The sequence below is a fragment of the Lepidothrix coronata genome, unplaced genomic scaffold (assembly GCF_001604755.1).
Source record: "Lepidothrix coronata isolate B3197 unplaced genomic scaffold, Lepidothrix_coronata-1.0 Scaffold124, whole genome shotgun sequence".
NCBI classification, from domain to species: Eukaryota; Metazoa; Chordata; class Aves; order Passeriformes; family Pipridae; genus Lepidothrix; species Lepidothrix coronata.
In genome coordinates this window covers 5,347,475-5,372,446 of record NW_016690304.1, presented here as the reverse complement: position 1 = coordinate 5,372,446, position 24,972 = coordinate 5,347,475, and the positions used below count along the sequence as shown (strand labels likewise).

At 43.5% G+C, this 24,972-nt stretch overlaps 1 protein-coding gene across 10 annotated transcripts in view; it reads right to left on the bottom strand.

Annotated features, from left to right (window-relative positions):
- Nucleotides 1-5,627: 5,627 nt before the first annotated feature.
- Nucleotides 5,628-24,972, bottom strand: part of ANK3 (ankyrin 3, node of Ranvier (ankyrin G)) — a 362,370-nt gene continuing 343,025 nt past the window's right edge. For 6 of the 10 annotated variants that reach the window (XM_017825988.1, XM_017825992.1, XM_017825989.1 and 3 more), the window contains 3 exons: nucleotides 24,447-24,825; nucleotides 10,104-10,196; nucleotides 5,628-7,040 (listed from right to left, as the gene is read on the bottom strand). In XM_017825988.1, coding sequence (XP_017681477.1) covers nucleotides 10,128-10,196; nucleotides 24,447-24,825 — 448 coding nt within the window. In that variant the 3' untranslated portion in view covers nucleotides 5,628-7,040; nucleotides 10,104-10,127. Of the gene's footprint in view, nucleotides 7,041-10,103; nucleotides 10,197-12,022; nucleotides 12,083-12,206; nucleotides 12,291-20,655; nucleotides 20,755-24,446; nucleotides 24,826-24,972 lie in introns of all 10 variants that reach the window. The other 4 variants (XM_017825987.1, XM_017825990.1, XM_017825991.1 and 1 more) reach the window with 2 other exon arrangements.

The window sequence follows — 24,972 nt, the reverse complement described above, 5'->3', positions numbered from 1 at the left end:
CGTGCTCCTTGAAGCAAACTCATTTCTAAACAAGCAGGTTTGTAACTTAATGTTCTTTCTCCATCCATCTGCCCAGCTTTGATTAGCCAGTTATTTCCACTGCTTTCAGCAGGACTGCTCACGTTTGAGCGTCTTGCTGAATCAAGGCCTAAATATTTTGAAAACCTGCATCAGCAGAACGCGCATCTGCTCCGGGCTAATCTTACCCAGCAAGCCCCACGGCGTGCTTAACCTTAAGCCACTCTTCAGACCTATCAATGTTAATCTTAAGTGCTTTGCTGATTTGGAGCACTATAATTTTACAGAGGATGTGTCCGCTGCTCCTTCAGACACCAAAATTAGCCTGAAAACAGAAGGGGAGGTGCAGGAAACATCCTCAATCCAGCAACCAGGCCGGATTGGCTCCGCCAAGGGCTACGTCCCTGGGATCACACCAGGCAGCTGCTGGTGCTGCCTTCAGCAGAGCTTTTTCTAGAGTGGTGCAGAGAGTGGATATAGAGACAAGGGATCTTACGGCAAGAGGGGAGCTTTCCTCAGGCTGCCTCGCCGTCCCTCTCTGCTAGGCTGGCATCAGAGGTCCCGCTCCCAGCCAGCATGCTGACTTTCATAACAGTAAATTATAACTTGGCAGTCCTGTAGCTCTCTCTAGTTCAAAGCCACGCTGAAACATTATCTAATTAATTCGCACAATAGCCCTGGAAGGCAAAAAAGGGAGGCAGCAAGCTGAGGTACTTGCCCAATGACAAAGACTGAGTCAGTGGAAGAGTGGGAGGAAAACTCAAGGCCCTGGATGTTTAGATCTGAGATGGCATCATTCTTGTCATAACAGCAATTCAGTCATTTAAAAAATAGCACCAGTATATTTAATTACAATTACAGCCAACTATTCCAAATTAATAGATTAAACAGGGAGAGAAAATTTTCTCCTAACTAGCACCCCCCACCCAAAAAATAAAAATAAAAATCACATGTTTTTCACATCTGTAAGATGTTTACCAAAGCAATTAAAAAGGATAACTATGTGGTATAAGCACAATTAGCAAAACCCCCTTTTAAAGACAGGGTGCACAGCAGAGGCTGGCCCACAGACAGGGCAGCTCAGACACTGCTGTGGGGCCCTGGTCCCCACTGCAGGTAGTGGGGGGTTGGACTAGATGACCTTTAAAGGTCCCTTCCAACCCAAGCCATTTTGTGATTCCGTGAAAAGCCACAACAACCACTCTGTCACCACCACAGCACCTGCAGGACGAGGTCCCCTCCCTCCTTGCCTCAATATCTTTTTATTGTACAAAAAGCAAATGCAAAACTATAGGAGGGTAAGGCTTGGTTGAAATAAAGAATCTGAAAATGTCACCAGCATCGTTACAGTAGCAGAGCAGACAATCATATCAAGAAGAAGAAATAAAAAGGCAGAGATTTATTCATCCAAACTATCATTATAAGAGGTAATGGGCAATTAGAAACAGTGTTTCATAAACTGAAATCAGTAGTCAAAATATTGTATAAAGTAAATTTCTAGGTGTGAGGAGTTAGAAGAGGTATGTTCAGAGATTTAATTCCTTAATACAATTCCGAAGGTCCATTAATCATCTGGAAGACCTTCTATAAGAATACAATTTTATTAAAATATTCAGTATTTATAGACTGAAGAGGAAAAGGCCAACTGAAGCTAATTAACCACAGGAAAAAAAAAATCTGCACAGTACTCAGAGTACCTGACTGAAATGGGCAGGGGAAGAAAGAAAAGACAAAGTTGTATTAAAATGCAATTAATGACAAATACTGCTAGGAAAATAAACCGAAGCAGCATTAAAAAGAATGTGACCTGTATACAAGGGAATATTTAAAGGGGGAAATGGAGTGCATATATGGAGATTTTACCATTATGGAAGGGTTGTGGAAGGGGAGAAACCTTGATTTGAAAGATATTTGTATGAGCAGAAAAAAACTCATATCATTAATATTGTGGATTGAGGCATCTATTGATGCAAGTTAAAACATGTTTTCTAACAAGCAATTCAGATAAAAATAACGTAATGCTGCTTTCTTTTTATGATCAACAATTATTTAATCAGGAATCTGTTTTAGAAAAGAAGTCTCTTTGTAGGATAGAGTACCTGACTAGGAAAATGTGCCGTGCAGTATCCAACCAGTAGCCAACCATCTTCAGCTCTGGGGCTTTGCTTTTGTATCCTTGTTTTCTCAGGAAATTTTTTTCAGAGTTCATGCTAGTTTGCTTCTGTTGGGCCGTGCCATAACAATATCCAGCCTCCGGAAACCTTCCAAGTATGTTGGTAAACAGGGCATTGCTGTACTTTACTGTTTTATAGCCCAAATAGCTCTCAATAATTGAATATTAGCATGATGGGAAAAGTACCAACAAAACTTTTATAATAAATCTTCGCCTCCCTCCAGGACTTAGAGTCAAATAAATAAAGCCATGCACAATTTGCATACTGTTTTTAGCATCAGCAGTTATGAAAAATGTGGCATGTACATAGATTTTTCTTGAGCAGCTCATTTTTCTGTCCTTCACTAACCTTTTCCTCTGCCAGTTATGGACAATTTTTTATGCCAAGCATTTTGTAGCAGGCTGGATCTAAAGGGTCCACATCTTTATCAGAAAACCACTGTGCTTTCGACCAAGCAAGAATATTTTCTTCCACGCTATGACCATGTTTTCCCTCCCTTGCTCACTCAGGGGTTTAGAGGGGAGCTGAGCCAGGAGCAGCTCCTCCTCCAGCCCCAGTTTGGTAGGATCTTCCCCAAAAACAGAGGTTCTGTTTGCATTCACCCCTTCCTCCTGTCCCTTGGCAATCCCTGCACATGATCCCAAGGCCAAGGATGCATTGGGTCAGCAGAAGCTTTTTCATACATCATGCAAGCAGTTGGGACAAAACCCAAGCCCCTTGCCAATACGCTGCCCAGCATCCCTGCACCAGCCTCAGCCAGGGCAACTCCCAGCCCTCTGGCTCGCTCCCTCTCCCTGGGAGAGAGCTGGCAGGGGCAGGAGAGCTGGCACAGCTTCCCAGGGGCTGGGGCAGCCACAGATGTTGTCGTCCAGGCCAAGCTGCTGGTGCTGAGTTTGCATAAAAATTTGATAAAAATTGCCACTGATGGACTTCAATGAGTTTCATCAAATCTTACTGACTTGATCCTACCCAAAGAAGCCTCAATTATAAACTCCTTCCCTACAGGGCATGGAGAGGTTTTGGGGAGTGTGGCATGCCAGGCTGCAGCAGCCCCTGGTAGAGCACTTCTTGATTTCCTGCACAGTGCGTGGTACAGACAAAGCCTGTGTTAAACAACCCCCCAGGAAATTAGCATTAATTAGCAGGGTGCTGCAATCCTGCAAGCGACTGCCATTTATTCCACTAATGTCAGCTCTGCACTACGGGAGCTCTTAGAATTTTTGACATTAAAACTATTACTGGCCACAAATAAAATGTAATTGATATTCTCTCAGAAATGGGAAAAGTATGGTAGGATACTCCGCAGCATTATTAGGCACTGCTAAATCAAATATCAAAGGATGAAAAGAACGCCGTATTTAGCAATTGAGTTTATTTTAATAGATGCAATCAGAGTCCCATGACTTACAATTTTGCCTCTAAGGGGAATGTTCTCACTGGAGAAAACATGGAAAAAAAAAAGTGCACATTTAGGTAGGGCCCTCACTCCAGGGCTGTCTGTGCTGTTTGCTAGTTCTGGCAAGATTCCTGTTTTTCTTCTCAAATGACCATTTATGCTTCAACCTTGTTTTTCCCAAATATCCTGAGCTACTGATGGAATCAATACACTCAGTGCAAAACAAACCAACACCCAGAAAATCCTGTTTGTGCAGCATTTAACGTGAAATTTTAAACTCTGCAAATTTAGCTACAGAGTTCCGATTCTTTGTTGTCTCTTCGTATCAAAGGTTCACGGGAAGCAAGCTGTGACATTGCCAGCCTGTGCAGCAGGAGCTGGGGTCTGGGACCTGCCAGTGGTGGGGGCTGCCCTGCTGGGCATGTACAGAGCTGGCCTCAGTGGCCCAAGAGGCATCTGCCATGGTCATGCAGCCTGTTCAGGCACCAAGTGCTCCCCATGACTGGGCCTTGCTGCAAAAACATCCTTGGGAGCCCCAGGGTGAGCCAGCAGCTCCTCACATGTGCTGTCACAGTCAAGACCAACTCCCCGAGCTTGAAGCTGCCACATAAATCACTGCTAGCGGCAGGAGACCTGTCGAGACTGACCTACACCTCTGCTACGTGCACAGGCAACCCCACTTTTCTGTCTCCATAAAGAGCAGTTCTGCCTCCCAGAGCTGCCATTCCAGGTACCATCACAGCTTTTTTCTGCATGAGCATCAGGCACCAAAAGGGGACCAGGCAGAGGAGAAAGATGAGTCAAATGAAACGCCTTTTGGATGCTGCTAAAGATGAAGCAAGGCTCTTCTACAGTGCTGCTCCTGCCTTCCTGCTGATTATCACCACAGCCTTTGCTTTCAGCTGAACAATCACTATATAATATTAAATACAAACATCTGCTCAGCAGTTACTGAAAACATTCTTTTTCATTCAGCCGATCTGGATACTCGCGAGCGGGAGGGAGGCATCTGGATGGTGAGGTCTCCAGGAGGACAATGACTGCTGTTGGACTGTGAACTGCAATAAGGTGGGTTTGTTCTCCAATGGTGTAAAGTGGCATTTGTCCTCCAAACCGTGGTGTAAGGACCTGAACCATCAACATTGTACCAGCAGTATCCTGACCTAGGTAAAACACGCATTGCAACACAGACTGGGTGCTCAAACGCTGGAAACCACTTCATTTACTGTCACTGCTTCAAAAGCTGGTGGCTCTAATAACTCAGAAATACTGACAAACCAACCTGTTACATTCTCCTGAAGTCAAGTGCTCCTCACCACAGCCAGGAGAGCTTTGCTGACTGACCCCAGGTGAGGACCGGTTCCTGCGGGATCAGAAGATAACAAGCAGACTGAGGTGGATCTGTAGCATCGGTGCTTCCTCAGGTGCCAAGATGGGGTGAAATACCTCACCTCCATGTTGCCTGAAAAGCCAGGTTAAACTGATTCCTGAGTAATAAACTGTATTTACTTGAGAAGCATGCAGTCCAGAGCAGTGAGTGTACTGATGCTGCCTACAGACCTTTGTTTTGGCCACATTTTTTTATATAGTGGTCCATCACTGATAATACACAGGAAGTGTACAGGGGATGTACACTTTAATGACATCATGGGCAGTGGGTTGGTTATTGGTCTGACTGACATGCTCTGGGGAGAAAACTGCCTTTGGTAGTGGTTCTCAATGGGGCAAAAGAAATTCCAGGAGGTCCAGAGCTCACACGTGTTGGAGAAGAGGCTTGCATAGGCCCTTTCCCCACGTCTTTTCCGTCCTAGGGAGGTGGGTTCAGCACTTTGCTGGGCATGTGCTGCTGGCTGCTGTGTTTTTCTCCCGTTCCCCTGACCTGGGGACACCCTGCCAAGCCTGGCACACTTGGAAGACAAGGAGGTGGAGCAGACAAAAGAAACAGAGAGGAAAAGAAGCTGAGAGCCAGGGGTGGTTAACAGCTGGCCCCATGAAGCCTCACGTCTGTAGAGTACAAGAACACTGCCAAATACACATTATCCAAGAGTTTTAACACAATTTATTTTATGCTTAAATAATCAACTAGATCATCCAGTGTTTGTTGTTTTCATACATATGTAATTAGAGCTATTATCAATGAATGCTGTTTCCATATGAATATAATCAACAAATTAAAGTATTTCACCAAAACCCAAATAAAAATGCCCTTTAAAACACAGCAGCCTTAACAACCTAATATTACACTGCTAGGATGATTACAGATGATTGGCTTACTGAAAGATTCTACATCTTATAGCCAGTACACAATACAGTAATAATTTTACAGCGTGCTGCCAGTCTATTAGCTAATAATTTCTCTTCAGTTCATTTAAAAATATCCCAAACTTGTGCTCCTTGGAGCACCAACCCACTTCTAAAGCTGCAAGCATTACCCCCGTTATAAAGCGAGAACAGATAGCACCCCCCTCCCCATAATGCAACTACTGTATATGTTATGGGTCTTAGGTCATTTCATTGAAAAATTGGCAACAGCAACAAATATTAGATGAAGGGCTTTGTGTTTACAGATAAAATCTTATTTTTCATGTTGCGGTATAGTGTTTGCAAAACTGGAAAAGATTTAATCAAAATAAGGTGAAACACATGCATCAAAATATTAGTACTCTGAAGAAAAATTTTCACAGAACTACAGAATTCCTCATTTTGGGAATCATTTAAATTTGCAGCAGATTTTAAAGATTTTTTTAAAATCAAGCTAGCATTTTTGCATATACAAACATTATAATTGCTAATATACAAGAATCTGTGAAGATACACCCAGAATATCCCTGTAGGTGCAGCTATTTGAGACACCTAGCCTGCTCAATGCATTTGCAATATTCTGTTTGTGATCGAAAAGGCAGTGCCTTATCAACATTTATTCTATTTTGTTAGAATTTATACAGTGTTATTTATTTACAGCAAAACTATTGATGTTTAAAAAAGAAACAAATAGTGTTTTATACCCTGACAGTTTGGGTCCAAGAAAAATAAGGCGAGCTGTTGTGGATTTTAGTAATTTTAGTGTCTTTCCATGGTTTAACAATTTTGTCTTCGCACATCCTCTCTGGCCACAGGAATTTATTTCTTTTGAGATGACATCAAACTGCTTGAAAGAAGCTGTTAACAGCATGGCATCTTGTATATACACTGCATTGGTAACTGCGCACCCTCCAATCCTGTGAATGAACGTGAATTTCCATGCTCTGTAAATTGGCTCATGCTAAATTAATTTTTTTTTGTTTGTTTGGGGTTTTTTTGTTTGTTTGTTTTTTTCTTTTTGCATAAAAACCATGCGGTTAATGTGGGGAAGCAGCAAACACACGCACACTTTTATAGGTGAATGTTTAATTCCTGTTGATTTTTCTTCCGTGACTGTCCCTCTAGAATACTGGCAGTAAAAGCACACAGTCCTATGGAAAGAAAAGAGAGCAGAAATCATTTCAGAATCTCTCGTTAGAATCAATTTCGTGCCTTTCCCTGACTAAACAGAAAAGCTGCAATTGGCATGACGGAATTCTGCAGCAGGATAAATCACACACTTTCCAGGTAGGTAATGACATTAGTTGAGCTCCCAGCATGAGGGGAAAATGCAGCTGCAGATGTCCACACTGCTCGTAAACTGAGTTACAAGTACCTTTGTAACACGCTGCATTTCATCACCCCAGACACAGCACCAGCCCGTCAGATCCGATGATGACAAGGAATAGGTATTTTTATTGTGGAAGAAACGGCATCGTCTCCAGAACAAGAGAGCTGCTGCTTCCACAGCACGTTTTTCTTCATTGTGTGCAAGCACCCCCAACAGTGATGGAGAACCCGCTCTCCTTGCACACCCACCTCTGCCAGTTTCTCGGGAACATGACTGGCAGAGCCAGGAATGCTGAGTCCAGCCTTCAGGAGGCATGGTGAAGGACAAAGCAAGGAAGAGGGGCAGCCCCATTCATCTCCCGCCTGGCTCCGAGGAGATGGGGTCCAGCTCCTGCTCTCGCCCATCCAGAGCCATGCACGCGAGGAAAGTGAGTTTGTTACATCTGTTGTACAACAGCAATGTCTTGCAGCAAGGAGGGCAGGAACCAGAAACACAAACACACCAGGAGCTGGGAGACCTGCGGCTCCCCAGCACCTGGGCACAGGGCAGCCTGCTCGGGAGCGCGGCTTGCGCAGTGCCTGCAGGATCCAGGCTGGCACGGACATGCCGCTTTACTAATCAGGTCACAGGTCCACACGCATTCCCCAGGAGTGCTACGCTCTCCTTCTACGCTAAAGCAATCTGTCCTTGTCCACATCTACAGTTGTCATAAATCTGTCCTGCTGCTAAAAGCTCCCATCGCAGCAGTCATGCCAGCTCACACAGTGCTGTCCTGAGGAATTGCACGCAAGACTTCTTGGCTTTTCCTTTTAGCCTATGTTTCACAATGGGTTTATTTGCAATGGTGATAAAGACATTTTCACAGCAAAATCTAGCTAACGTTGTCTTTATTTTTCAAACACTCAAAGGAAAAGAACCACCTCTGCCTCCCCAACAGGATTTTTTTTGCCTTTTGTGATTACAAAACAAACTGGTTTTCTATTAGAATCCCCTGCCTGTGCAAATACTTCCACTTCTGCATCCAAATAAAATGTTTTCAATGGACTCTTGAATGGGGTCACAATTACTTAACGCACATTTGGTCATGCTTATCATATCAAAGTTTGGAGTACAGAGATTCATCTTACAGGACAAAGTTCCCCCCTGAGCAAAGGTTCATTATCTAAGGCAGACTCTCTGGTAGGGGCTCTAGCACGGAAGAGATGCCTACTGGAAATCACAGGAGAAATGCATCAGTGGTTACGGGAGCAAATCTGGTTTTGAGGAACTCAGTCTGGCTTCCCGAAGGTCAGACTCCATTTCATACATTAGGCAAGGACTGCCTTATTTATGTCATTTCATTTCAAAATGAAATGCTTCTCCCTTATCCTCAGTGTGTGCTGCACTAAGCTTGTATGCTGGCAGGCTCTTTAGCTATACTGCTTACGGGGTTCAATGCCCCATCTTGCCTTCAGTGCTTTTGAGTTTACACATTTCTGCTGGTCTGCCCCTGCAGATTGATCATGGAACAACATGGAAGCCAGTGTCGGACACAATTTCATACAAGCAATGCCGTCCCTTTGTCTTGCTCTCCTCCTGTATCCCTAAACTCCACGAACGAGAAAGATGTTTCAAAAGAATCACCTCCCTTTTCAAAACATTAAATATTTTATGAGTATTTTGAGCAGCAAGGCAGGTGAAGCTGTATTACTCTATTAGCACACATGGGAGGGCTCTCAATAAAAGCAGGAATTCAGCAGTTGTGCTAAGTGGATGCAGTAGGTGCTTACCAGATGCTGAAAGCATGCCAGTCACCTCACAAAGCTTGCTCCTTGGGGCTTGATCCCATAAATCCCTCAGCTAGATCCCACACACTGAGAGCTGCTCATCTCAAATGGCACTATTCACACACACAGGTGGCTTTAGGGGCTACCTTACATTGCAGCAGTCAGAAGGGACTGGTGACTCAGGAGAGACTCTGCTTCTGTCCTTTTCCTCCACATCACTATCTGGTATGTTTTCCAGGTCCTGTTTATCCTGTTCTTAAATCCTACAGTCAATCCCATACCAGATGTACAAGAAAAGGATAACACATAGACTTGCACTTCATAAACTCTTCCTCTGCCCAGTTCCTGAAACCCAACAAAGCTAAGAGAAGTGCTGAGTAGAAAAAAAGACATGAACATGGTAAACCTGGAGCCATGACTGACTGACCAGCACTGACAGACACAGACAGGCTCCTCCTGTATTTACAGGCATGTTTCTGTGTGACTGTAGCTTTGTCATCGAGACAAGGCAGCCTCTGGCTTCAGGGTGCTCTGTCACCTCTGGCAAGGGTGTCTTAGCCTGTGCATTTAGTTTCAGCTTGGAAAGCCCTTATACCATCAGCTGGTGGTTTGCTACAATCATTAAGGCTGGATCAATAAAATTCACAAGAAACAGTTGGTAGGGATTATTTGTTGGCAAATATTGAGACACTTCACTTACAAGGACTTTGACTTGCATAACTGCCCTCAGATCACACGCCTGACAGTGGAAGAAGCCTTTCACTCCCAGCAGATTTACTTGTGTGCAGCTCCTTTACTATTTGTGTTCGAGTTAATTTTTAGGGGTAGAAAATGGTGTAGAAAGGATTACAAACACTAGACATTGTAAAACTCTCAGAAATCTTGCACATGCCTCAATATCGCTTTATGTTCCAAGAAGTAAAGCTCAGTTTCTATATGTGAACACAAGGTCATTTTCTGCTTACAAGATCAAGGGCAAGCTATTGAGCTTTGCAGCTGGAAAGCAATGTCAGGGTAGCAGAGTCAAGCCATTGTGCAGCCCAGGTGCTACTCCCTGTGCTGCACAGCGCCGTGCTGACAAAAGCCTTCAGCAATGGAAGAAAATGGATCACACTGACCGTTCCATGGTCGGCTTTCAGCTTTCATGAGTAACTTTTCTTCTCCACGTGTCTGACTTCTTTCTTTGTCTTAACCTTATAAGCTTCCCCCTGCTTTGAAGGAAAAGTATAAACATTAGCACAGTCTGCAGAGAGTACTCGTAACTATAAATCTGCTTCCAAAACAGGCTTCACATTTTGCTGTAACAGGATAAGTAAAAAGCAGTTAAATCACATTAACACTTCATTTCAAAGACACACACAATCTATTTATCCACTCTGCTGAGCTGCAAAAGCACAGGTCTGAAATATCATCTTCAAGCAGGAAACATAGGTCTACAATTTCAGCATGACCCCTGCGCTGGAGTGCCTGGCTGGCAGTCCTCGGCAGAGCCCCTGCCACCACCTACAGTGGGATCCAGTGCCACTGTCAAGGGAAAATCTCCTTTCCCAATTGGCCTCCCAGCTCAGCTGGATTGGTGAACATTTCTGATAGCATAGGCTGTGGCTGATGTTATGATGTTTCACAACGTCTGTGCTTTAAAGTAAGCAGGTTAGTAATGGAATAAAAGGAGGAGGAAGAAAGCCAGCAAAAACCGCCACTGAAGCAGCACAGAAGTAAAACCAGTAACAGTGACAAGCAGTGCAGGTTTCAGTGTCTTTAAAACATCAAACCCCAAAATAAAGTTCATCTTTGCTCGTTAAAAGTAGCTCAATAATCATCTAAAAATAAATACTCCAGTAATCACAAGCCTCACTCACATCAGAGAAAGGCATCTGCTTGCGTGTGGCTATCGGCAGAATTTACCCCTCAGGTGATCTGCATTGATGTATTTGTTACTATTTGTAGTTTCCAACTAATCTAATCTGGTGCAGCAAATTGAAAATGTTTCCCCCTTGCTGGGCAGGAATTTTTTTTCCCCTGATAAACGACTATGAAAGTGGGAATGGAAATATGTTTGTTTCAATTCTTTTATTTCTGTGACGTGTGTGTCCCCTGCTTTTTTTTTTTTCTTTCTTTTTACTACCAGTACATAAAGAGTGTTTGTTATCTTCCTTTCTGAATCTGTTTTCACTCAGACAAGAATTTCATTAACTCCAAGGACAGTTTTACTGAAGCAAAGACCTCCCAGGGCCATGTGCTGGGGAAGAAGGCACGAGCTCCTCTGAAGCCGTTTGTTTCCAGAGGTGATGCCCATTCCCCCGAGGCTCCTTGAGACAGAGGACAGCTGAGGCACAGCCTGCCCACTCTGCCCATAGCCTTGGAGCCCTCTGCAAGAAGAGCTGGGGTGTGCTGGTGCACAGCAGCCCTGTCCTTCCCACTGTCCCTTCTTTTTCAGGGTGGTGAAGCTGGGCATAATCCAGCCCTGCAGAACGGCTTCCAGTTTTAATCACCAGGGACAAAATCCTGTATTGGTGCTTGCTTGTAGAGGATACCATTGCTTGGGTATGTGCTTGTTCCCCTGAATCCTGCAAACCCTCAGTCACTAGCACAAGGGTATTACACAGGTGAGTGAGAGGCCAGTGGGGATCAGACTGCAGCTCATTCCTTTGGGCTGGTGGAAAAGCAACACAACACACCTACAGCACAAATTCTGCAAGGGCTTAACCAAACACACAGATATGGCTCATCTTAATGGCACAAAACAGGCCCAAAACCTATGGCCTAAGCCTGCTGCCTGTTTTACAGAGACAGACCTTAATGCTCTGTGCCAACAGAATTTATCTGGGCCCCCTGGATGCTGCCCCTGCCCACACACAGCACAGAGAGACACCCCTGCCCCGTCACCCACACACACAACTTGCCAATAACCGCAAGCACCGCACTTTGCCAAGGCTTCTTGTTAAATGCAAACCTCCAGCCCTTTAGCAGCACTTTCTAGCAGTCAACACAACCCTCTGTGTCTACTGTTATTTCCTGGTTGTCCCCGTTCCATTACCATTTCACCAACTTTTCTCTCATGGGGGATAACAAAGCGTCTTACTACCTTCCGGGTGATCTGTGGAAAGCAATACATGAAAAATATCGATTTTTTTTTTTCCTAGATTCTAAAGGGAGAAAGTATGTTAAAAAGAAGTTACTTGAATGCAAAGACTCAGAGCAGTGATGTATTTCATGATTACTTTTCTCGTGATGACGTTGCCTTCTTCGTCGGTAAACTGTTCCTCTGTTACAGATTCACCGGGAATGTTTTTTGCCTCCTCACCCTAAAGAACGTGTTATAAGATTAGCAATAGAGCCTATATTCTGTCAAACCCACACATATTTCCACACCAATCCAAGCAACAAGCACATGCTAGCTTCAACTTTATATAACGGTTTGCTTTATGTCACACAAATTGTATGAAAGCCTCGTTCATTTAGCATGCCGATACCTGTGAGTTTATTCTACAGAATGTGTCCCTAAAGCCAGTAGTGAGCTTCTAGCACATTGCTCTTATTAACTAGTGCATGGCATGAAGCTGTCTGTGCAACAAAATCTGGTGGTCAGTCTGAGACCTGTGAGATGGAGGCACAAATTCATAATGACATAATCTCTAATCAGAAATCCATTAGCTTTTCACAGCTTCTCAGCGCCCGGCACACACAGTAACATGGTCTAACATGGGGGGAAATCTGGGATTTAAAAAGACAGCTCTGCCTGTAGCTTGCTAAACATGAAGTCTGAAACACACACACAGAAGACAAGACTTCTCAGCGTTTACAAAATGGAGAAAGGTATCTTACGTGACACTTTGCCCACCATGGTAACACCTGCCTGGACCTATAGCCCAGTCCATGACTTACTGAGGTCGGCAGCACTCCAGCCATCGCTTCTTATAGTGTCAGCAATTTATAGGACCAGTGTAAATAAATGTAAAAGCAGCTTCCTAACTGCTATGCTAATGACTCAAGTCCACCACAAGAATTATAGCTCAAATCATAAATAAATGACATTACTTTAGAGTCTAAGGCTAGCTGGCAGTTGTGAACTTATGTTCCAGAAGAACTTTGCTAACATTACCTCATAAAATCATGTTTCCAAACCTGGGTGCTGAAGCAAGCACTGCTTTTGATGCTTCAAAAATATCCATTGACTGTGCTTGTATCTTTCATATAAATAAAGCAAACATAATGATAATATAGCTGTCCTACATATGAAAAATTTCCACTTGCAAATGAATAGCCATTTAAACAAAAAACAAACAAACAAAATCCTTAAAACTTTTCTTCTCCCCTCAACCCACTATGGAAAAAATTACAACTAGAGGAAAGAAGAAGAAAGAAACATTGTATAAAACACGTTATATAAATATTTAAAAAATAATATTTAAAATTAGATTATTATAGCTCAACATCAATCTGTCCTAATGCTTCCACCTACTAAACAGAACAGGGCAAATATAATTCCTATTTGCTGTGGTCTATACACTACATGGTTGTCTACATAAGCTCCTGACACTGCTCTGTAACAAACAAACACAGTGATGCCATGTTTATTTTTTTAAAACCGTTTTCCCTACAAACACGGTTTTTTCAATATGAACATTGTAACGTTAGGACTGTATGCTATTTCTAAGCTCTAAGCAAAATAAGCCATTCCTTTTGATTAAGAGCCATTTGTGGTCTTTTCTACAGCCAAGCTTTTCCAATTCCCTTGCTTTGGGGGGAAGGCAGCAGGCGGGAGCCAGAGGGGAGTATTCCAGAGCTGAGCCCCTGGCCAGCATTTGTCGTTCTTCACAAGTGCAGACTTTCTGCTTTCTTCACATTGAAAGCTGCATTGAAGTCATCACTTGATAATTAAGCAATGAAAGAATTCCAGACATTTTTCACATCTTTTTCCCCAGGCTTTTCACAGGCTATAAACTGCAAAACTTGTTGAATGCAGGTGCTTCAGGAAGCATCACCCCCAGAAGGGCAGGCACCACAGCCAGGTGGACTCCCTATGGAGTCATAGGGACATAAGGATGAGGTCCTGCACCTGGGGCTGAAGGGACATAGCTGAGGTCCCCAGGCTTGGGAATGGTGGCATCCCTACAAAAGCACGGCAGAACAAACGGCTACTGAAGCCTTCAGAAGGAGCCTGGACAACTTGTTCCCCAGAAGGACTGGGGTGAGGGGTCACAGGAAGGAGAAATTACACACCTGGCTCAGCCCCGCGGCCAGGCAATGGCAGGAGGAGGGAAGTGAGGGGCGGCCCCCGCGGTGAGCAAGGCCCGGAGCCGCAGCCGCTGCTTCCTTTCTCACAAGAGAAACAGCAGAAACCAGGACAGGACCGGGACTGCTGCTGAGGCTTGGGTAAAGGTTTTGGGAACCGAAACCTGTGGGGCTTCCTATTCACAAAGACATGGGAGGGGGAAATACTGATTTCCGGAGACTTAATACTTTAATCAGATGCATAGCAGATGGGGAACTATCTGCACAGTTTCTTTCCTGGCCTCCCACACATGGGTTCAGAGACTCCCCGGTGCGATCCCACACAGTGCCCTAAGGAGCAGAAGAGAACCCTGGCCCAGACATCCCATGGAGCACAGAGGTATGGAAAGGTTCCCTCTCATGAACAGGATCTCCAAAGCCACTACAATAAAACCCATGAAAATCAGAAATAAAACAACATGGCCAGCAGCAAGGTCACCAGACTACTTAACACACCAATATCACTTGTGTGTACTGGTTCTTTTGACTCCTAATTGCAGCTAGGAGCAAGGTTATCCCTTAAAACAGACAGAATTTCTGCATTCAGCTTTAAAATGAGAAGTGTATCGATGCACTGAAAAATGTCTCTTGAAACAAAATGCAGTTTTAAAGGTGTGGTGAATCTTGTTTTTTAATTAGCTACATGCTCCTTTAAGCACAGTTTAATGATAAATGCTGTAAATACTCAGCAGTCAGCACGCATGAAATCCAGCTTTCACAATTCTCTTGCTGGTGGGTAGTTAAACAAATAGCAGGAGGGCTCACAATTGGCAGGAGGTAGATCTGATTTACTGACGTTTCTAATCCTATGCAGTTATAAAGACGGATGTTTGCTAGGAAAAAAAAACCCTTACCCACCGGCAGTTTTACTCTTTACTCAAACCAGCTTTGGGTTAGAATGGCACATTAGATGACCTTGTCAACAAAAGCTGTTTTTAAACACAAAGCTGGTGCATCTGCGTCACAGCTAAAGAATAAAATTCTTTCTGCTCCATCATACTTATGTGGGCTTCATTTTACCCTTCATCAGTCAAAAGCACTGTCACAGTACCAAAAGCTTTAGAAAGGCAGGGAGAAAACTTAATACCGCGATTACTGGAAGCCCAGTTATATCCCTGGGACTAAAGCATACAAAGGCTGCAGTCTGCAAGCCTCAGCCCCAGAACATGCCAGGAAGCTTTGCAAAGCAGAGTGCTTTAATGTCACCCTGCTCGCTGGAGTGTAGTCCTGCCAAAACCAGCTGGTATCCTCTCTTTGCTGCTCTCCAGGGCAGGAGAAGCAAAGAGCAGTTTCCTCAAAGTCCACTCCACTGATCAGCTCCACTGATTTTCTTAACATTTATTTGCAGATTATGGGTGTTACCAGGGACCTCCAGATAAATGGAGTTATACAGTCCATACTGCAGTGTTGTGCCAAAGTTCACTGCAGATTTGTCAGAGCTCTGGTTTTCTTTCATGTTTGTTTTGTTACTAGAGGGATAATAGTCCCTTTTATTCCTCCTATACATATAGCGTTGTTGCAACAGTGGAGAAAAAAGGTGCGGCTGGATGTGTCTTACCCCGACGGATAAAAAGGAATTTAAAAGCAGGCAGAAATAAGCAAGATGGAAATATCCTAAATATTTAATTTTGCCAAAGACCAGAGGCAATGCCGTAATGGGAACAGGAGCTGTACAGAGCCCTCAGACCTCTTCCCCTACTGGCCTAAGCCACCATCAGGACATAATCCCCTCAGTCTCGAGATCACATTCTTGTAATGCATAAACAGCAGCTGCGCCTCAGTCTCCTTGGGGTCTCAAGCCTCTGTGGCAGTGGCAGGAGAAACAAACATCTTTCATTAAGGTCATTTTCATTAGTGAGTTCTGCCTGCTCAGGGAGACCTTGTTAATCAGATGCCACGACTCTCCGCCTGCACCCGTGCTGAGTCTGTACTTGCTTGTTTGCAGACGTATTGCTAAAGCCATAGGAGGGGGAGGAAAGGAAAAAAAGCCCAACAAACCAACTTGCAAGCCAGGGAGACCTGAGAGGAAATGGTGCCGCAAATGGGACAGAGTACAGCCCACTACTGGGAGCTGCCTCAGAGGTTTGTTGCTCGTTGCATGAAGGACAACAGGATGAACAGACCTCATAACAGCACTTGTAGTGAGTGGTTTAATTTACCCCTGTGTTATTTTACTGAGGCTGGCAGCTCCAACTCTCCTGGGGCAAGACAAAGTGAGGGAAGCTACAGAGCAGAGCAAATCTGCTGCTCTCCTAGACAGACAGGGACTGCAGTGGAGAGGCTGTGCCCAGCTGAACACAAAAAAAGAAACGCTTCTCATTTGCCTTACACAGACCTCTTAATTCTTCTCACCTACAGGATGGCCACATTTTCACTTTCCATAAATAAGTTTCCTCTGAATAGTAAGACCATGGAAGCTGCTGGTTGCGGTTTTGACTGACTGCTGCTCAGGCTCCCACGCCACTTGTCCAGTGCAGGCTGAAACAAACCCTCCATGATCAGTAATGGGGCGTTTCATGGCAAAACACATGGAAAGGGACAAATCTTTAATAAAAATTGGCAAGAAATAACAAAAGTACAAGATACTAAATTACAGCAGATTTGAATAACCCCTGCTTAGAAATATATTTTGTTTTCCATTACATGCTACCATAAACCTTTCGGCAAGAAACTTACTAAATAGTTTTGCCAAAAATTTGTATCCATGAAAGATTTAACAACCTCTGAAAGAGCATGAAAAATTAGACGCTGATTTCTGCCATGACTGAATAAAAGGAGCTTTGGATCAGGCTCTGAATATGCACATTGTGGCAGCACTCTTATTTTTCCCTTGTGTGCTAATTGCTCGCATTCCTGCACTGCCATAAACCCATTTCTTTTGCAATGCCCCATCCCATCAATCCACCATGTGAACGCAAGAGGGGAAAGGAAGCAAAAACAAAAACATCTGCACTACCTTGAGGTTAGAATACGATCCTATTACATGTGGAAATGGGCATCAGTCCTTGCTTGTCTGGTTTTATAGGCTCAGCCCTCTGAAGTGCTAAATCCCATGGGAATGTGCTCGAGAGTGCTGAACACTTGACAGGACTCAGCTCTTGGACTGCTGGGAAAATACCTCCGGGGGAGAGAAAAGCCCCATATTTGGGCCAGGACAGAGAACTAAGGTAGCAGTTAAACGGAAATAACAGTTTTAGCAATAATGCACTGAAAGGAAAAACAAGTTGGGAAAGAAAAGCAAAGGTAATGAAGCAATTCAGCCCTGACAGTACCTGTGGAGGCACACAACAAAGCCTTTTTTACACAGGACTCAATTTATCCTCAAGGTTTTGGCGTTGCCAAAGTTCATCCCTGCAGGCTATGTGACTGTTGCTTTTAATGCAACATGCAGGCAGTAATGAAAACCAGGAAGAGCGATTAATATTAGGAAGAAATTCTTTACTGTGAGGATGGTAAGGCACTGGAACAGGTTGCCCAGAGAAGTTGTGGATGCCCCATCAGTGGAATGTTCAAGGACAAACTGGATGGGGCTCAAGCAACCTGGTCTAGTAGAAGGTGGCACTTGCCCACAGTAGGGGGGTAGAAATGGATAATCTTTAATGTCCCTTCCAACCCAAACCATTCTATGATCCTCTTAATAAAGGCTAGGGTAAACCAATGCAGTTTCCACATGCAGCTCTGCCCAGTGGAGGTTCCCAGCATACCCTCATCCCCTCCCCACTGCTGCTGAAGACAAGCTGGCAGAGCGGGCTGACAGCATGGGCACAGCACTGCATCCATTTCTGAAGCCTGTGCCTAGGTTTTTCAGATATTCAAAACAGCTCTTATTCCAGAGAATGCAAATTCGACAAAGGTTTCTAGGGCTGGCTCCTGACTAACCACAACATAAGACAGTGTAGGATAAGTACCCCATGGTCCAGGCATGACTGCAGAATAGCACTGGAGCATTTCATCATCAGTGCATGGCAGGTGCTGCCTGTGGGATGGGAGAGTCAGGTCAGAGTGAAAATGTCCCTGCCTCCCACCCTGAATCGCCACTTAACAACTTAGGCTAGCCAGGTATGTCAGAAAACACAGGAGTAGAAGGAGAGCCTAATTCTTACTTCTGCTCCACGGAAGTGCACTGGCACCATTCAGTATGAGCCTAAGAGAGGCACTGGGGCTGTGGGGCTGGGATTGCCGGGCACTCAGGCACTGGCAGGCAACAGCCTGCTGCTCCCAACCACTGCTGGGGGCCCTGCAGCAGGAATACAAGAGTTAAAATTTTTACTCTGCAGGCTGAGAGTGTTGCTCAGTGCCTCTGAGCACTGTATCCTGAGACCTCTTCCCTGATTGAGGAGCTGTTCCCCAGCTTGGGTGCATGCTCTCACAGTGATTTCAGTTCACCCAAACTGAACCTCTGTTCCCAGGAATGTGCAGAAATTGAAGTTCTGATCCCTACCAGTGTTAAAGCTTGATTCTTCCATTTCATACCACCATTTCATGAACTTTACATGATTGAAATACTCATTGAAATGGCTGTTTCCACTATCTAACTCTTCCTCTAAAAGGCTTGACGATTGCTGGTTTCAATTTTTTTCTTGTCCTGTTTTAAGCTTATCTTGAGATGCAGAGTGGGGGATAAAAAAGAAGCTATAAATGATCAGAAAATAACAGAAGCATCACATGTATTTTCTAATCAAGAGACAGGTACAGCTCCAATCCAGTTGAGATCAGACACATTCCCAACAGAGCGGGTTCAGCCGCCTCCACTCACCATGCACACCCTCCCCACTGCGTCTGCACTAGCTGCAGATTGCAACACTATATATGCTGCTTTACCATTGCTCTGTTAAAAGTTCAACCCCAAATTATACCACCACATTTAAGACCAATTTTCTGTGCCTTTCTCTAAACACAGAGGCTGTACTTGGAAACCAAGTGAAGGCTGCCTTTCACACGCTTTCCCCTTTTCTACTTCAACATTTCCTGCCTCCAAACCAGCAGACACCAAAATAGTTCAGACATAAATTGGGTGGGGGACCTCAGCTACAGGCCAACTATGCAGCCTTTGAAACTTGCAGCACATTTACACTTTGTGTTTTACCAGAGATGCCCCTACAGCGTTGGAGGGTCTGTAATCACCCACAGGCTGCCTGCCCCACATTCCTAAGCCTGAGCAGTCATGTTTTATCTGCAGGGGCAATTACTGATGAAGGGTTATACCCTGACCTGCCCAGGGCCCCTCATGGAAGGCAGCAGGTTCTGCTTGGAGAGATGATGGATCGGACAAAACATTCGCTTCTACTGAGCTCATTTTTGCAGTTCCTGCCTTATCCTGAACAGAAACATGACTGGTATACTGAAGAGACTCATAATGAAGACAGACAGAAACATCATCTTGCCTTTTCTGAAAGTGTCTGTATTTTGGACTGTTTGGCAGCTGTGCAGAGCAGCCTATCTGCCACCCACATTGCACAAGAAGTGCGGTGTCTGTACGCAGGCTCCCCTCCACAAAGCATTGAAACAACAGTGATACAGATATGTGCAATTGGAATATCACAAATTATTCCTAAAGTAACAATTACAGCTTAGGCAAACTCAGGTAGTGCTGTAATAGCACTAAGGTGCCTGGCTGTTTTTTTTTTTTTTCATGGCTTGACTACATGGTTTTCTAATAAGAGCCTAATAAATCCTGTAAGTTACTGAGTGATTACCATAATGGTTTCCGATGCAGAATTATCTTCTCATGCTATATGCTGCAGGCAAATAATGCCATACTGTATGACCAAACAAGAAAAAATATGAGGGCACATGCAATTATTTGATTATGCCATTGTTATCAGTATATAAAGCATATGGTGCTATAAATAAAGGCAACCTGTAAATAAATATATTAAACAGAGCCTACTGAAGGCAACGTAAAGACTTTTATTAACTTCGATAGGTTTAAAATCAGGATAATTTGCTGTATTGAGAAGGTTTTCCAGAACACATTAAGCACTTACTACCACAAGTTTCAACCAAAATACATTGCTCATACTCTCCTATATTCCACTCATGTGCATTCCTGCAAAATGTCTAACTTGTAACTTAAAATATTTTAAAGAAAACAGAGAAAAAAAGTTACCCTTCTGTCTGCAATTCATATTTGCTCTACAGGAGACCAACACCATGCACAGCAGTGTCAGTGAAGGACACAACATGCCATGCAGCACAGTTATTTTCCAGCAGAAGACAACCATAAACCTCTGGGTTAAGCAAGGAAAGGCTGCCTAGCGCTTGGTTATAAATCCACACTGGCAGTGGAAAGCACACTACCAGAGGGACTCCAGTATGCCAAAACTGACATTCTGACAGAGCAGTTCAACCCAGGTCCATGCCAACGCTGTGCCAAGAATGCAAATCACGAGGTACCTTCAGAATCAACCGCCGTCGATAAACTCTTGTAGTAATTCTCTGCTCTTCACCTGAGCTCGAATCACTCTCAATCTCACTGTCACTGTCACTACATTCCTAATAAACGCAGTTTTAGTACATTTGAACAGCACATTTGCAAGACAGAACATGCTGATCAGGACTAGGAGAAGAAAACAGAGGTTATCATGGACAGTGTTTTCCCTGTCTCTATTATGTACATAATGACTCGCAGTTTCACTCTTAAAGTATATAGTGGGAGGAGGTCTTTTTGCTCCTTGGCATGCTGTAACTTGATAAGTATACCAGCTATGGAATATCTCAGCAGCTCTTAAGTCTTAGAAAATGGTCTTTAGAATGCATCTGACCTGCGGAGTTTCTAAATCTTATGCAGTTCTTAAAAATTTTGTGTACTAAATAACCTTGTCATAGCTCACTGATTTTTTTTCTCCTCAAAAATTACTGTTTCAAACAAATTTTATGGATTCACAAAGTGTGGGAAGTAAATTTGCTAATAAAAAAAAGAAGAGAGTCACACAAAAGGATTCAGTGGAGCACCTCCACACAGGAGATTACAAATGTAAATGGCTTTCCTGTTCACTATTTGTCTTCTATTAAGTAACAAAACTGCAGCGTGAAGCACAATCATTCTGCAATGTTTTAAGAAGAGAGCTCTTAGACCTCAGATCAGGGCAGGGGGAACAGTGTGACTCTGGTGTCAGCTTGGTGCCAGGAGGTACCACAGCTGCACAGAGGGGTCTACTCTGCCCTGGCACCCTCTGACAGCCCCAGTGCTTTCCCCTCCAAACCCCAAGGAGCTCCTCAGCTTTGGGGCTGAGCAGCTCTGTGTGCACATGCCTGAAGGAGGGCTTCATACTTCTGTGTGTGATGGACTCAGGGCAGAGGCCCTTCTCCCATGATGTTTGTCTGAACCAACCTTTTCCTGAATAGAGAAATTTGAAAATTTCCTCTAGGTTACTTAATGACAACCTGAATGATTAAAAAATTTAAAAATCATAAATAGTGGCTATTGAGAACTGCAGTTCTGTTTCTCTGTTTGAATCCGGCCCAAGACATCCCAAACAAGAAGCATTTCTCAGAAATTATGTGTTAAATAAGAGTAGGCATAAGTGGGTGGAGGAGAAAAAGGACTATATAACAAAAAGCATTTAGGGCAGGATGACAGCATTTGTCTGCATGTGAAGTCTCCTGCAGTCCTCTGGCACTAATCAAATATAGATACAAAAAATTATAATCCAATCCTATCCTGAAGAAGCAACAAGAAGCAGAAGATTTCCAGAGGGCACAAAGGTTTTAGAGCAAGAGTTATTTTTAATAAACAGCTTTAAGTGGTTTATTTGTGATGAAATTCTGACACTAAGAGTCACCTTGACCATGCAGTGGACATCATCCTCTTTGGAATATTAGAGCAACTGTGCTGTGCTTCTCTCATTTAAAAAGATCACTGGAATTTGATGCTTGAGCATTTGTAGAGAATTATATGACCCACACCATCACTCCATTGCATTTGTAAATGTCTGGGCATTTATGTGGACTTGGGATGAGGCCAAAGATTTGTTTCATCCACATCACCAGGCGTCAGCCCAATATCAGTTGTCTGGGTTTATCTCCTGCTGCAAATTGTGTGCCAAAACACTGATGCAGCCCTTCTCCTGCAGGTGGGTGACTATTGATTCCTAGCCCTTTCCCAGTGAGTCACAGAACAAAATCTCTTACTTTGGGAAGCAGTTTTTTATTTTGTTCCCACTTTCTTTCCACAGAAATAAATCTGTTTCTTCCGTACTTCTCTCTTGATGGAGCATTTCTGAAGAACGCCTTGCAGAAAGACTGCAGTTGAAATTCTCTTTCTGTTTTCATGACAGCATATGAAGTGTCTCACCAGGAGATTAACTGTGTTAGTAATTAAACTATTGACCTCAAATTAGAAGATATTATTGAAAAAAGTATCGACAAGATATTAAAGCAGTTCTTGTTGTCATTCTAACAGATCCTGGTTTCTTACCCGTTCAGGCTTTGTGAGAGACCCACATTTAGAAGTGACATTATTTTCTGATACCAGTTTATTCAAAGATCATGTCTATAAAAAGACTTGTTGTTTAGCAGATAAGATTATCAGCCTTTACCAATAAAGTAAAGTAGTGCAGAGAGCACACATAAGAAAAGCACTCACTTATTCTTCTCAATCCAGATGGGATATCCAAAAGTAAAGAGCACACAGAAGTGGATGACAAGTTATCTTCCCACTGATGGGAATGCAGAGGGGGAAGTGCAGCACGTTTGCACACCCTCAGCACATTACAGTGTGCATCTACACTTACTGCTGCATTGAATCAGAGAGCAGTACCATCATTCTGAGGTCTCCAAAGCCTACAAACACTAAGGAACTCTGCCATCTGCCTTTAACTCCCTTTGCCTTCTGCAAAGGCTCTTACATTTTTTAAGTATTCCAGTAATTAATGAACATTAGGAAAGATCTTACTGTGTCACGAACTAATAACAAGATAATAACAATCATATGCTGCATAACTGCTGAGACCGATTATGTTACCATCTAATAAAAGAACTCTTGGTTGTATAATCAAAAGAATAGTTTAAAACGAACTAATTTAAACCTGAATGATTTATTGCAGCCCACCACAGCCAACATTTTTATTGTGTTACAATAAAAAAAAAAAAGTAGCTATAGCAAGTAGAAGAAATTCTACTAAAATACCTTGCTTCCAGAAGTTACAATCTCCTCCTGTATTATGCCCAGGAAAAGACAATCGCAGCAGAGAGAGGAATGTAGAAGAAATTCTGCAATTCCCTGTTTCAGCCAGCCCTGCTGGCCCTGAGGTCTATTCTGTGGCAACCCTCCCACTGCTGGGGTGTGAGGTGCACACACCTGCAGGGCTACAAGCCATCCTTTGAATCAGCTTTACTTTTAAGCTTCTGGGAAATAAATATAAGCAGCTGAGAAAGCTATCAAAATTTTCATTGTCAGAAAGCCACTTATAATTGGAGTTCTGCAGTTAAGGATGTGTGAGTTGGGCAAGACAGAAAGGAAGGGATGACCCTCACAGTATTTTAAGAAGAAAGAATTGCCACCTGGAAAAGTGCTTTACATGTTTGGACATCTTTTGATTCCAAAAAGAATGGATGGACTTCAAAGTTGGGATGAACAAGGCCATGAAACAAAAAAAACATAAGGAGGAGATTAAATATAACCCAAAAGTATTTTTCTGCCAATTAACAGAGTAAAAAAAAAAAACAAACAAAGCGCAGGGAGTGTTGGGGACAAGGAGCAGGACAGAACCCAAAGAGTCCCTATATCTCTTTGCTAACTTCAATGCCACAGGAAGAGTGGGAACCAGTGGCAACACCTTACTGGAAACAGATGGAGGACAGCTGAGCTGTTTGGCACTGTTTGCATAGGTGGTATGTCAGGGCAGGAAAGGGGCCTGTTCCCCAGTGATACAGAACAGCAGTCCCAGAAGCTGCTCTAACCTCTTCCAGGGCTCAGGGCCAGTCAGGCAGAGGATTATGCAGCCCTGCTTGGCTCCTCTGCCTGCCTTGACTCCACCTCATCCTATTCACAACACAAATATAAATTTCCACTAGCTTCCATTTTTCTCAATTCAGTAATAAATAAAAAAGGCATAAAGAAGGATAAAAAAACCCTCCTAACCCTGTCACAAACAACTTTACAAGTCTTACAAAAAATTATGTCAAGCAATATGTCAAGCAACAGGGACTCCTCACATCGTTAATTACTGCAGGACATACTGTACCTTCTGTTCAGACATTACTGCTCCCTCCTCCTCTTGGATGCTTGTTCTTGGCTTGCCATCCTCAGAAGTACTCCAGCCCATCTTCTTCACACTGACAGGCACAGATGTTTTGCTGCCTTCTGTTGCTGGCTTGCTAGTCTCTTCCAAAGATTTCTGATATCCTGTTGATGATAACGTTTGCTCATCAGTACCAGTTGAGATCTGGGGCTTTGTTTTCAGGGCTTCTTTGTCACTGTGTTTTCCCACATCATTTAAAGATTCCTGGATGTAGGATTTAGTTTTTGCCTCTGATGTGGATTCGGATAGACTTCCATTTGTTTCTGGCTTCCCTGCTTCTCCTTTGACGTATGAGGTAACAGAATCTCGACATTGGTCCGAACTACAGAAAAAGGAATAGACAGCTGTTCAGTGCTTAAATCACAGGCAGAAGGGCAAAGCATCAAGCCTCTTACTGAGCCTTCAGTCTTAACAAATACATTTCACACAGAGAAAAGTAAAATTTTAGATTCCACTTGCAAACATCAAT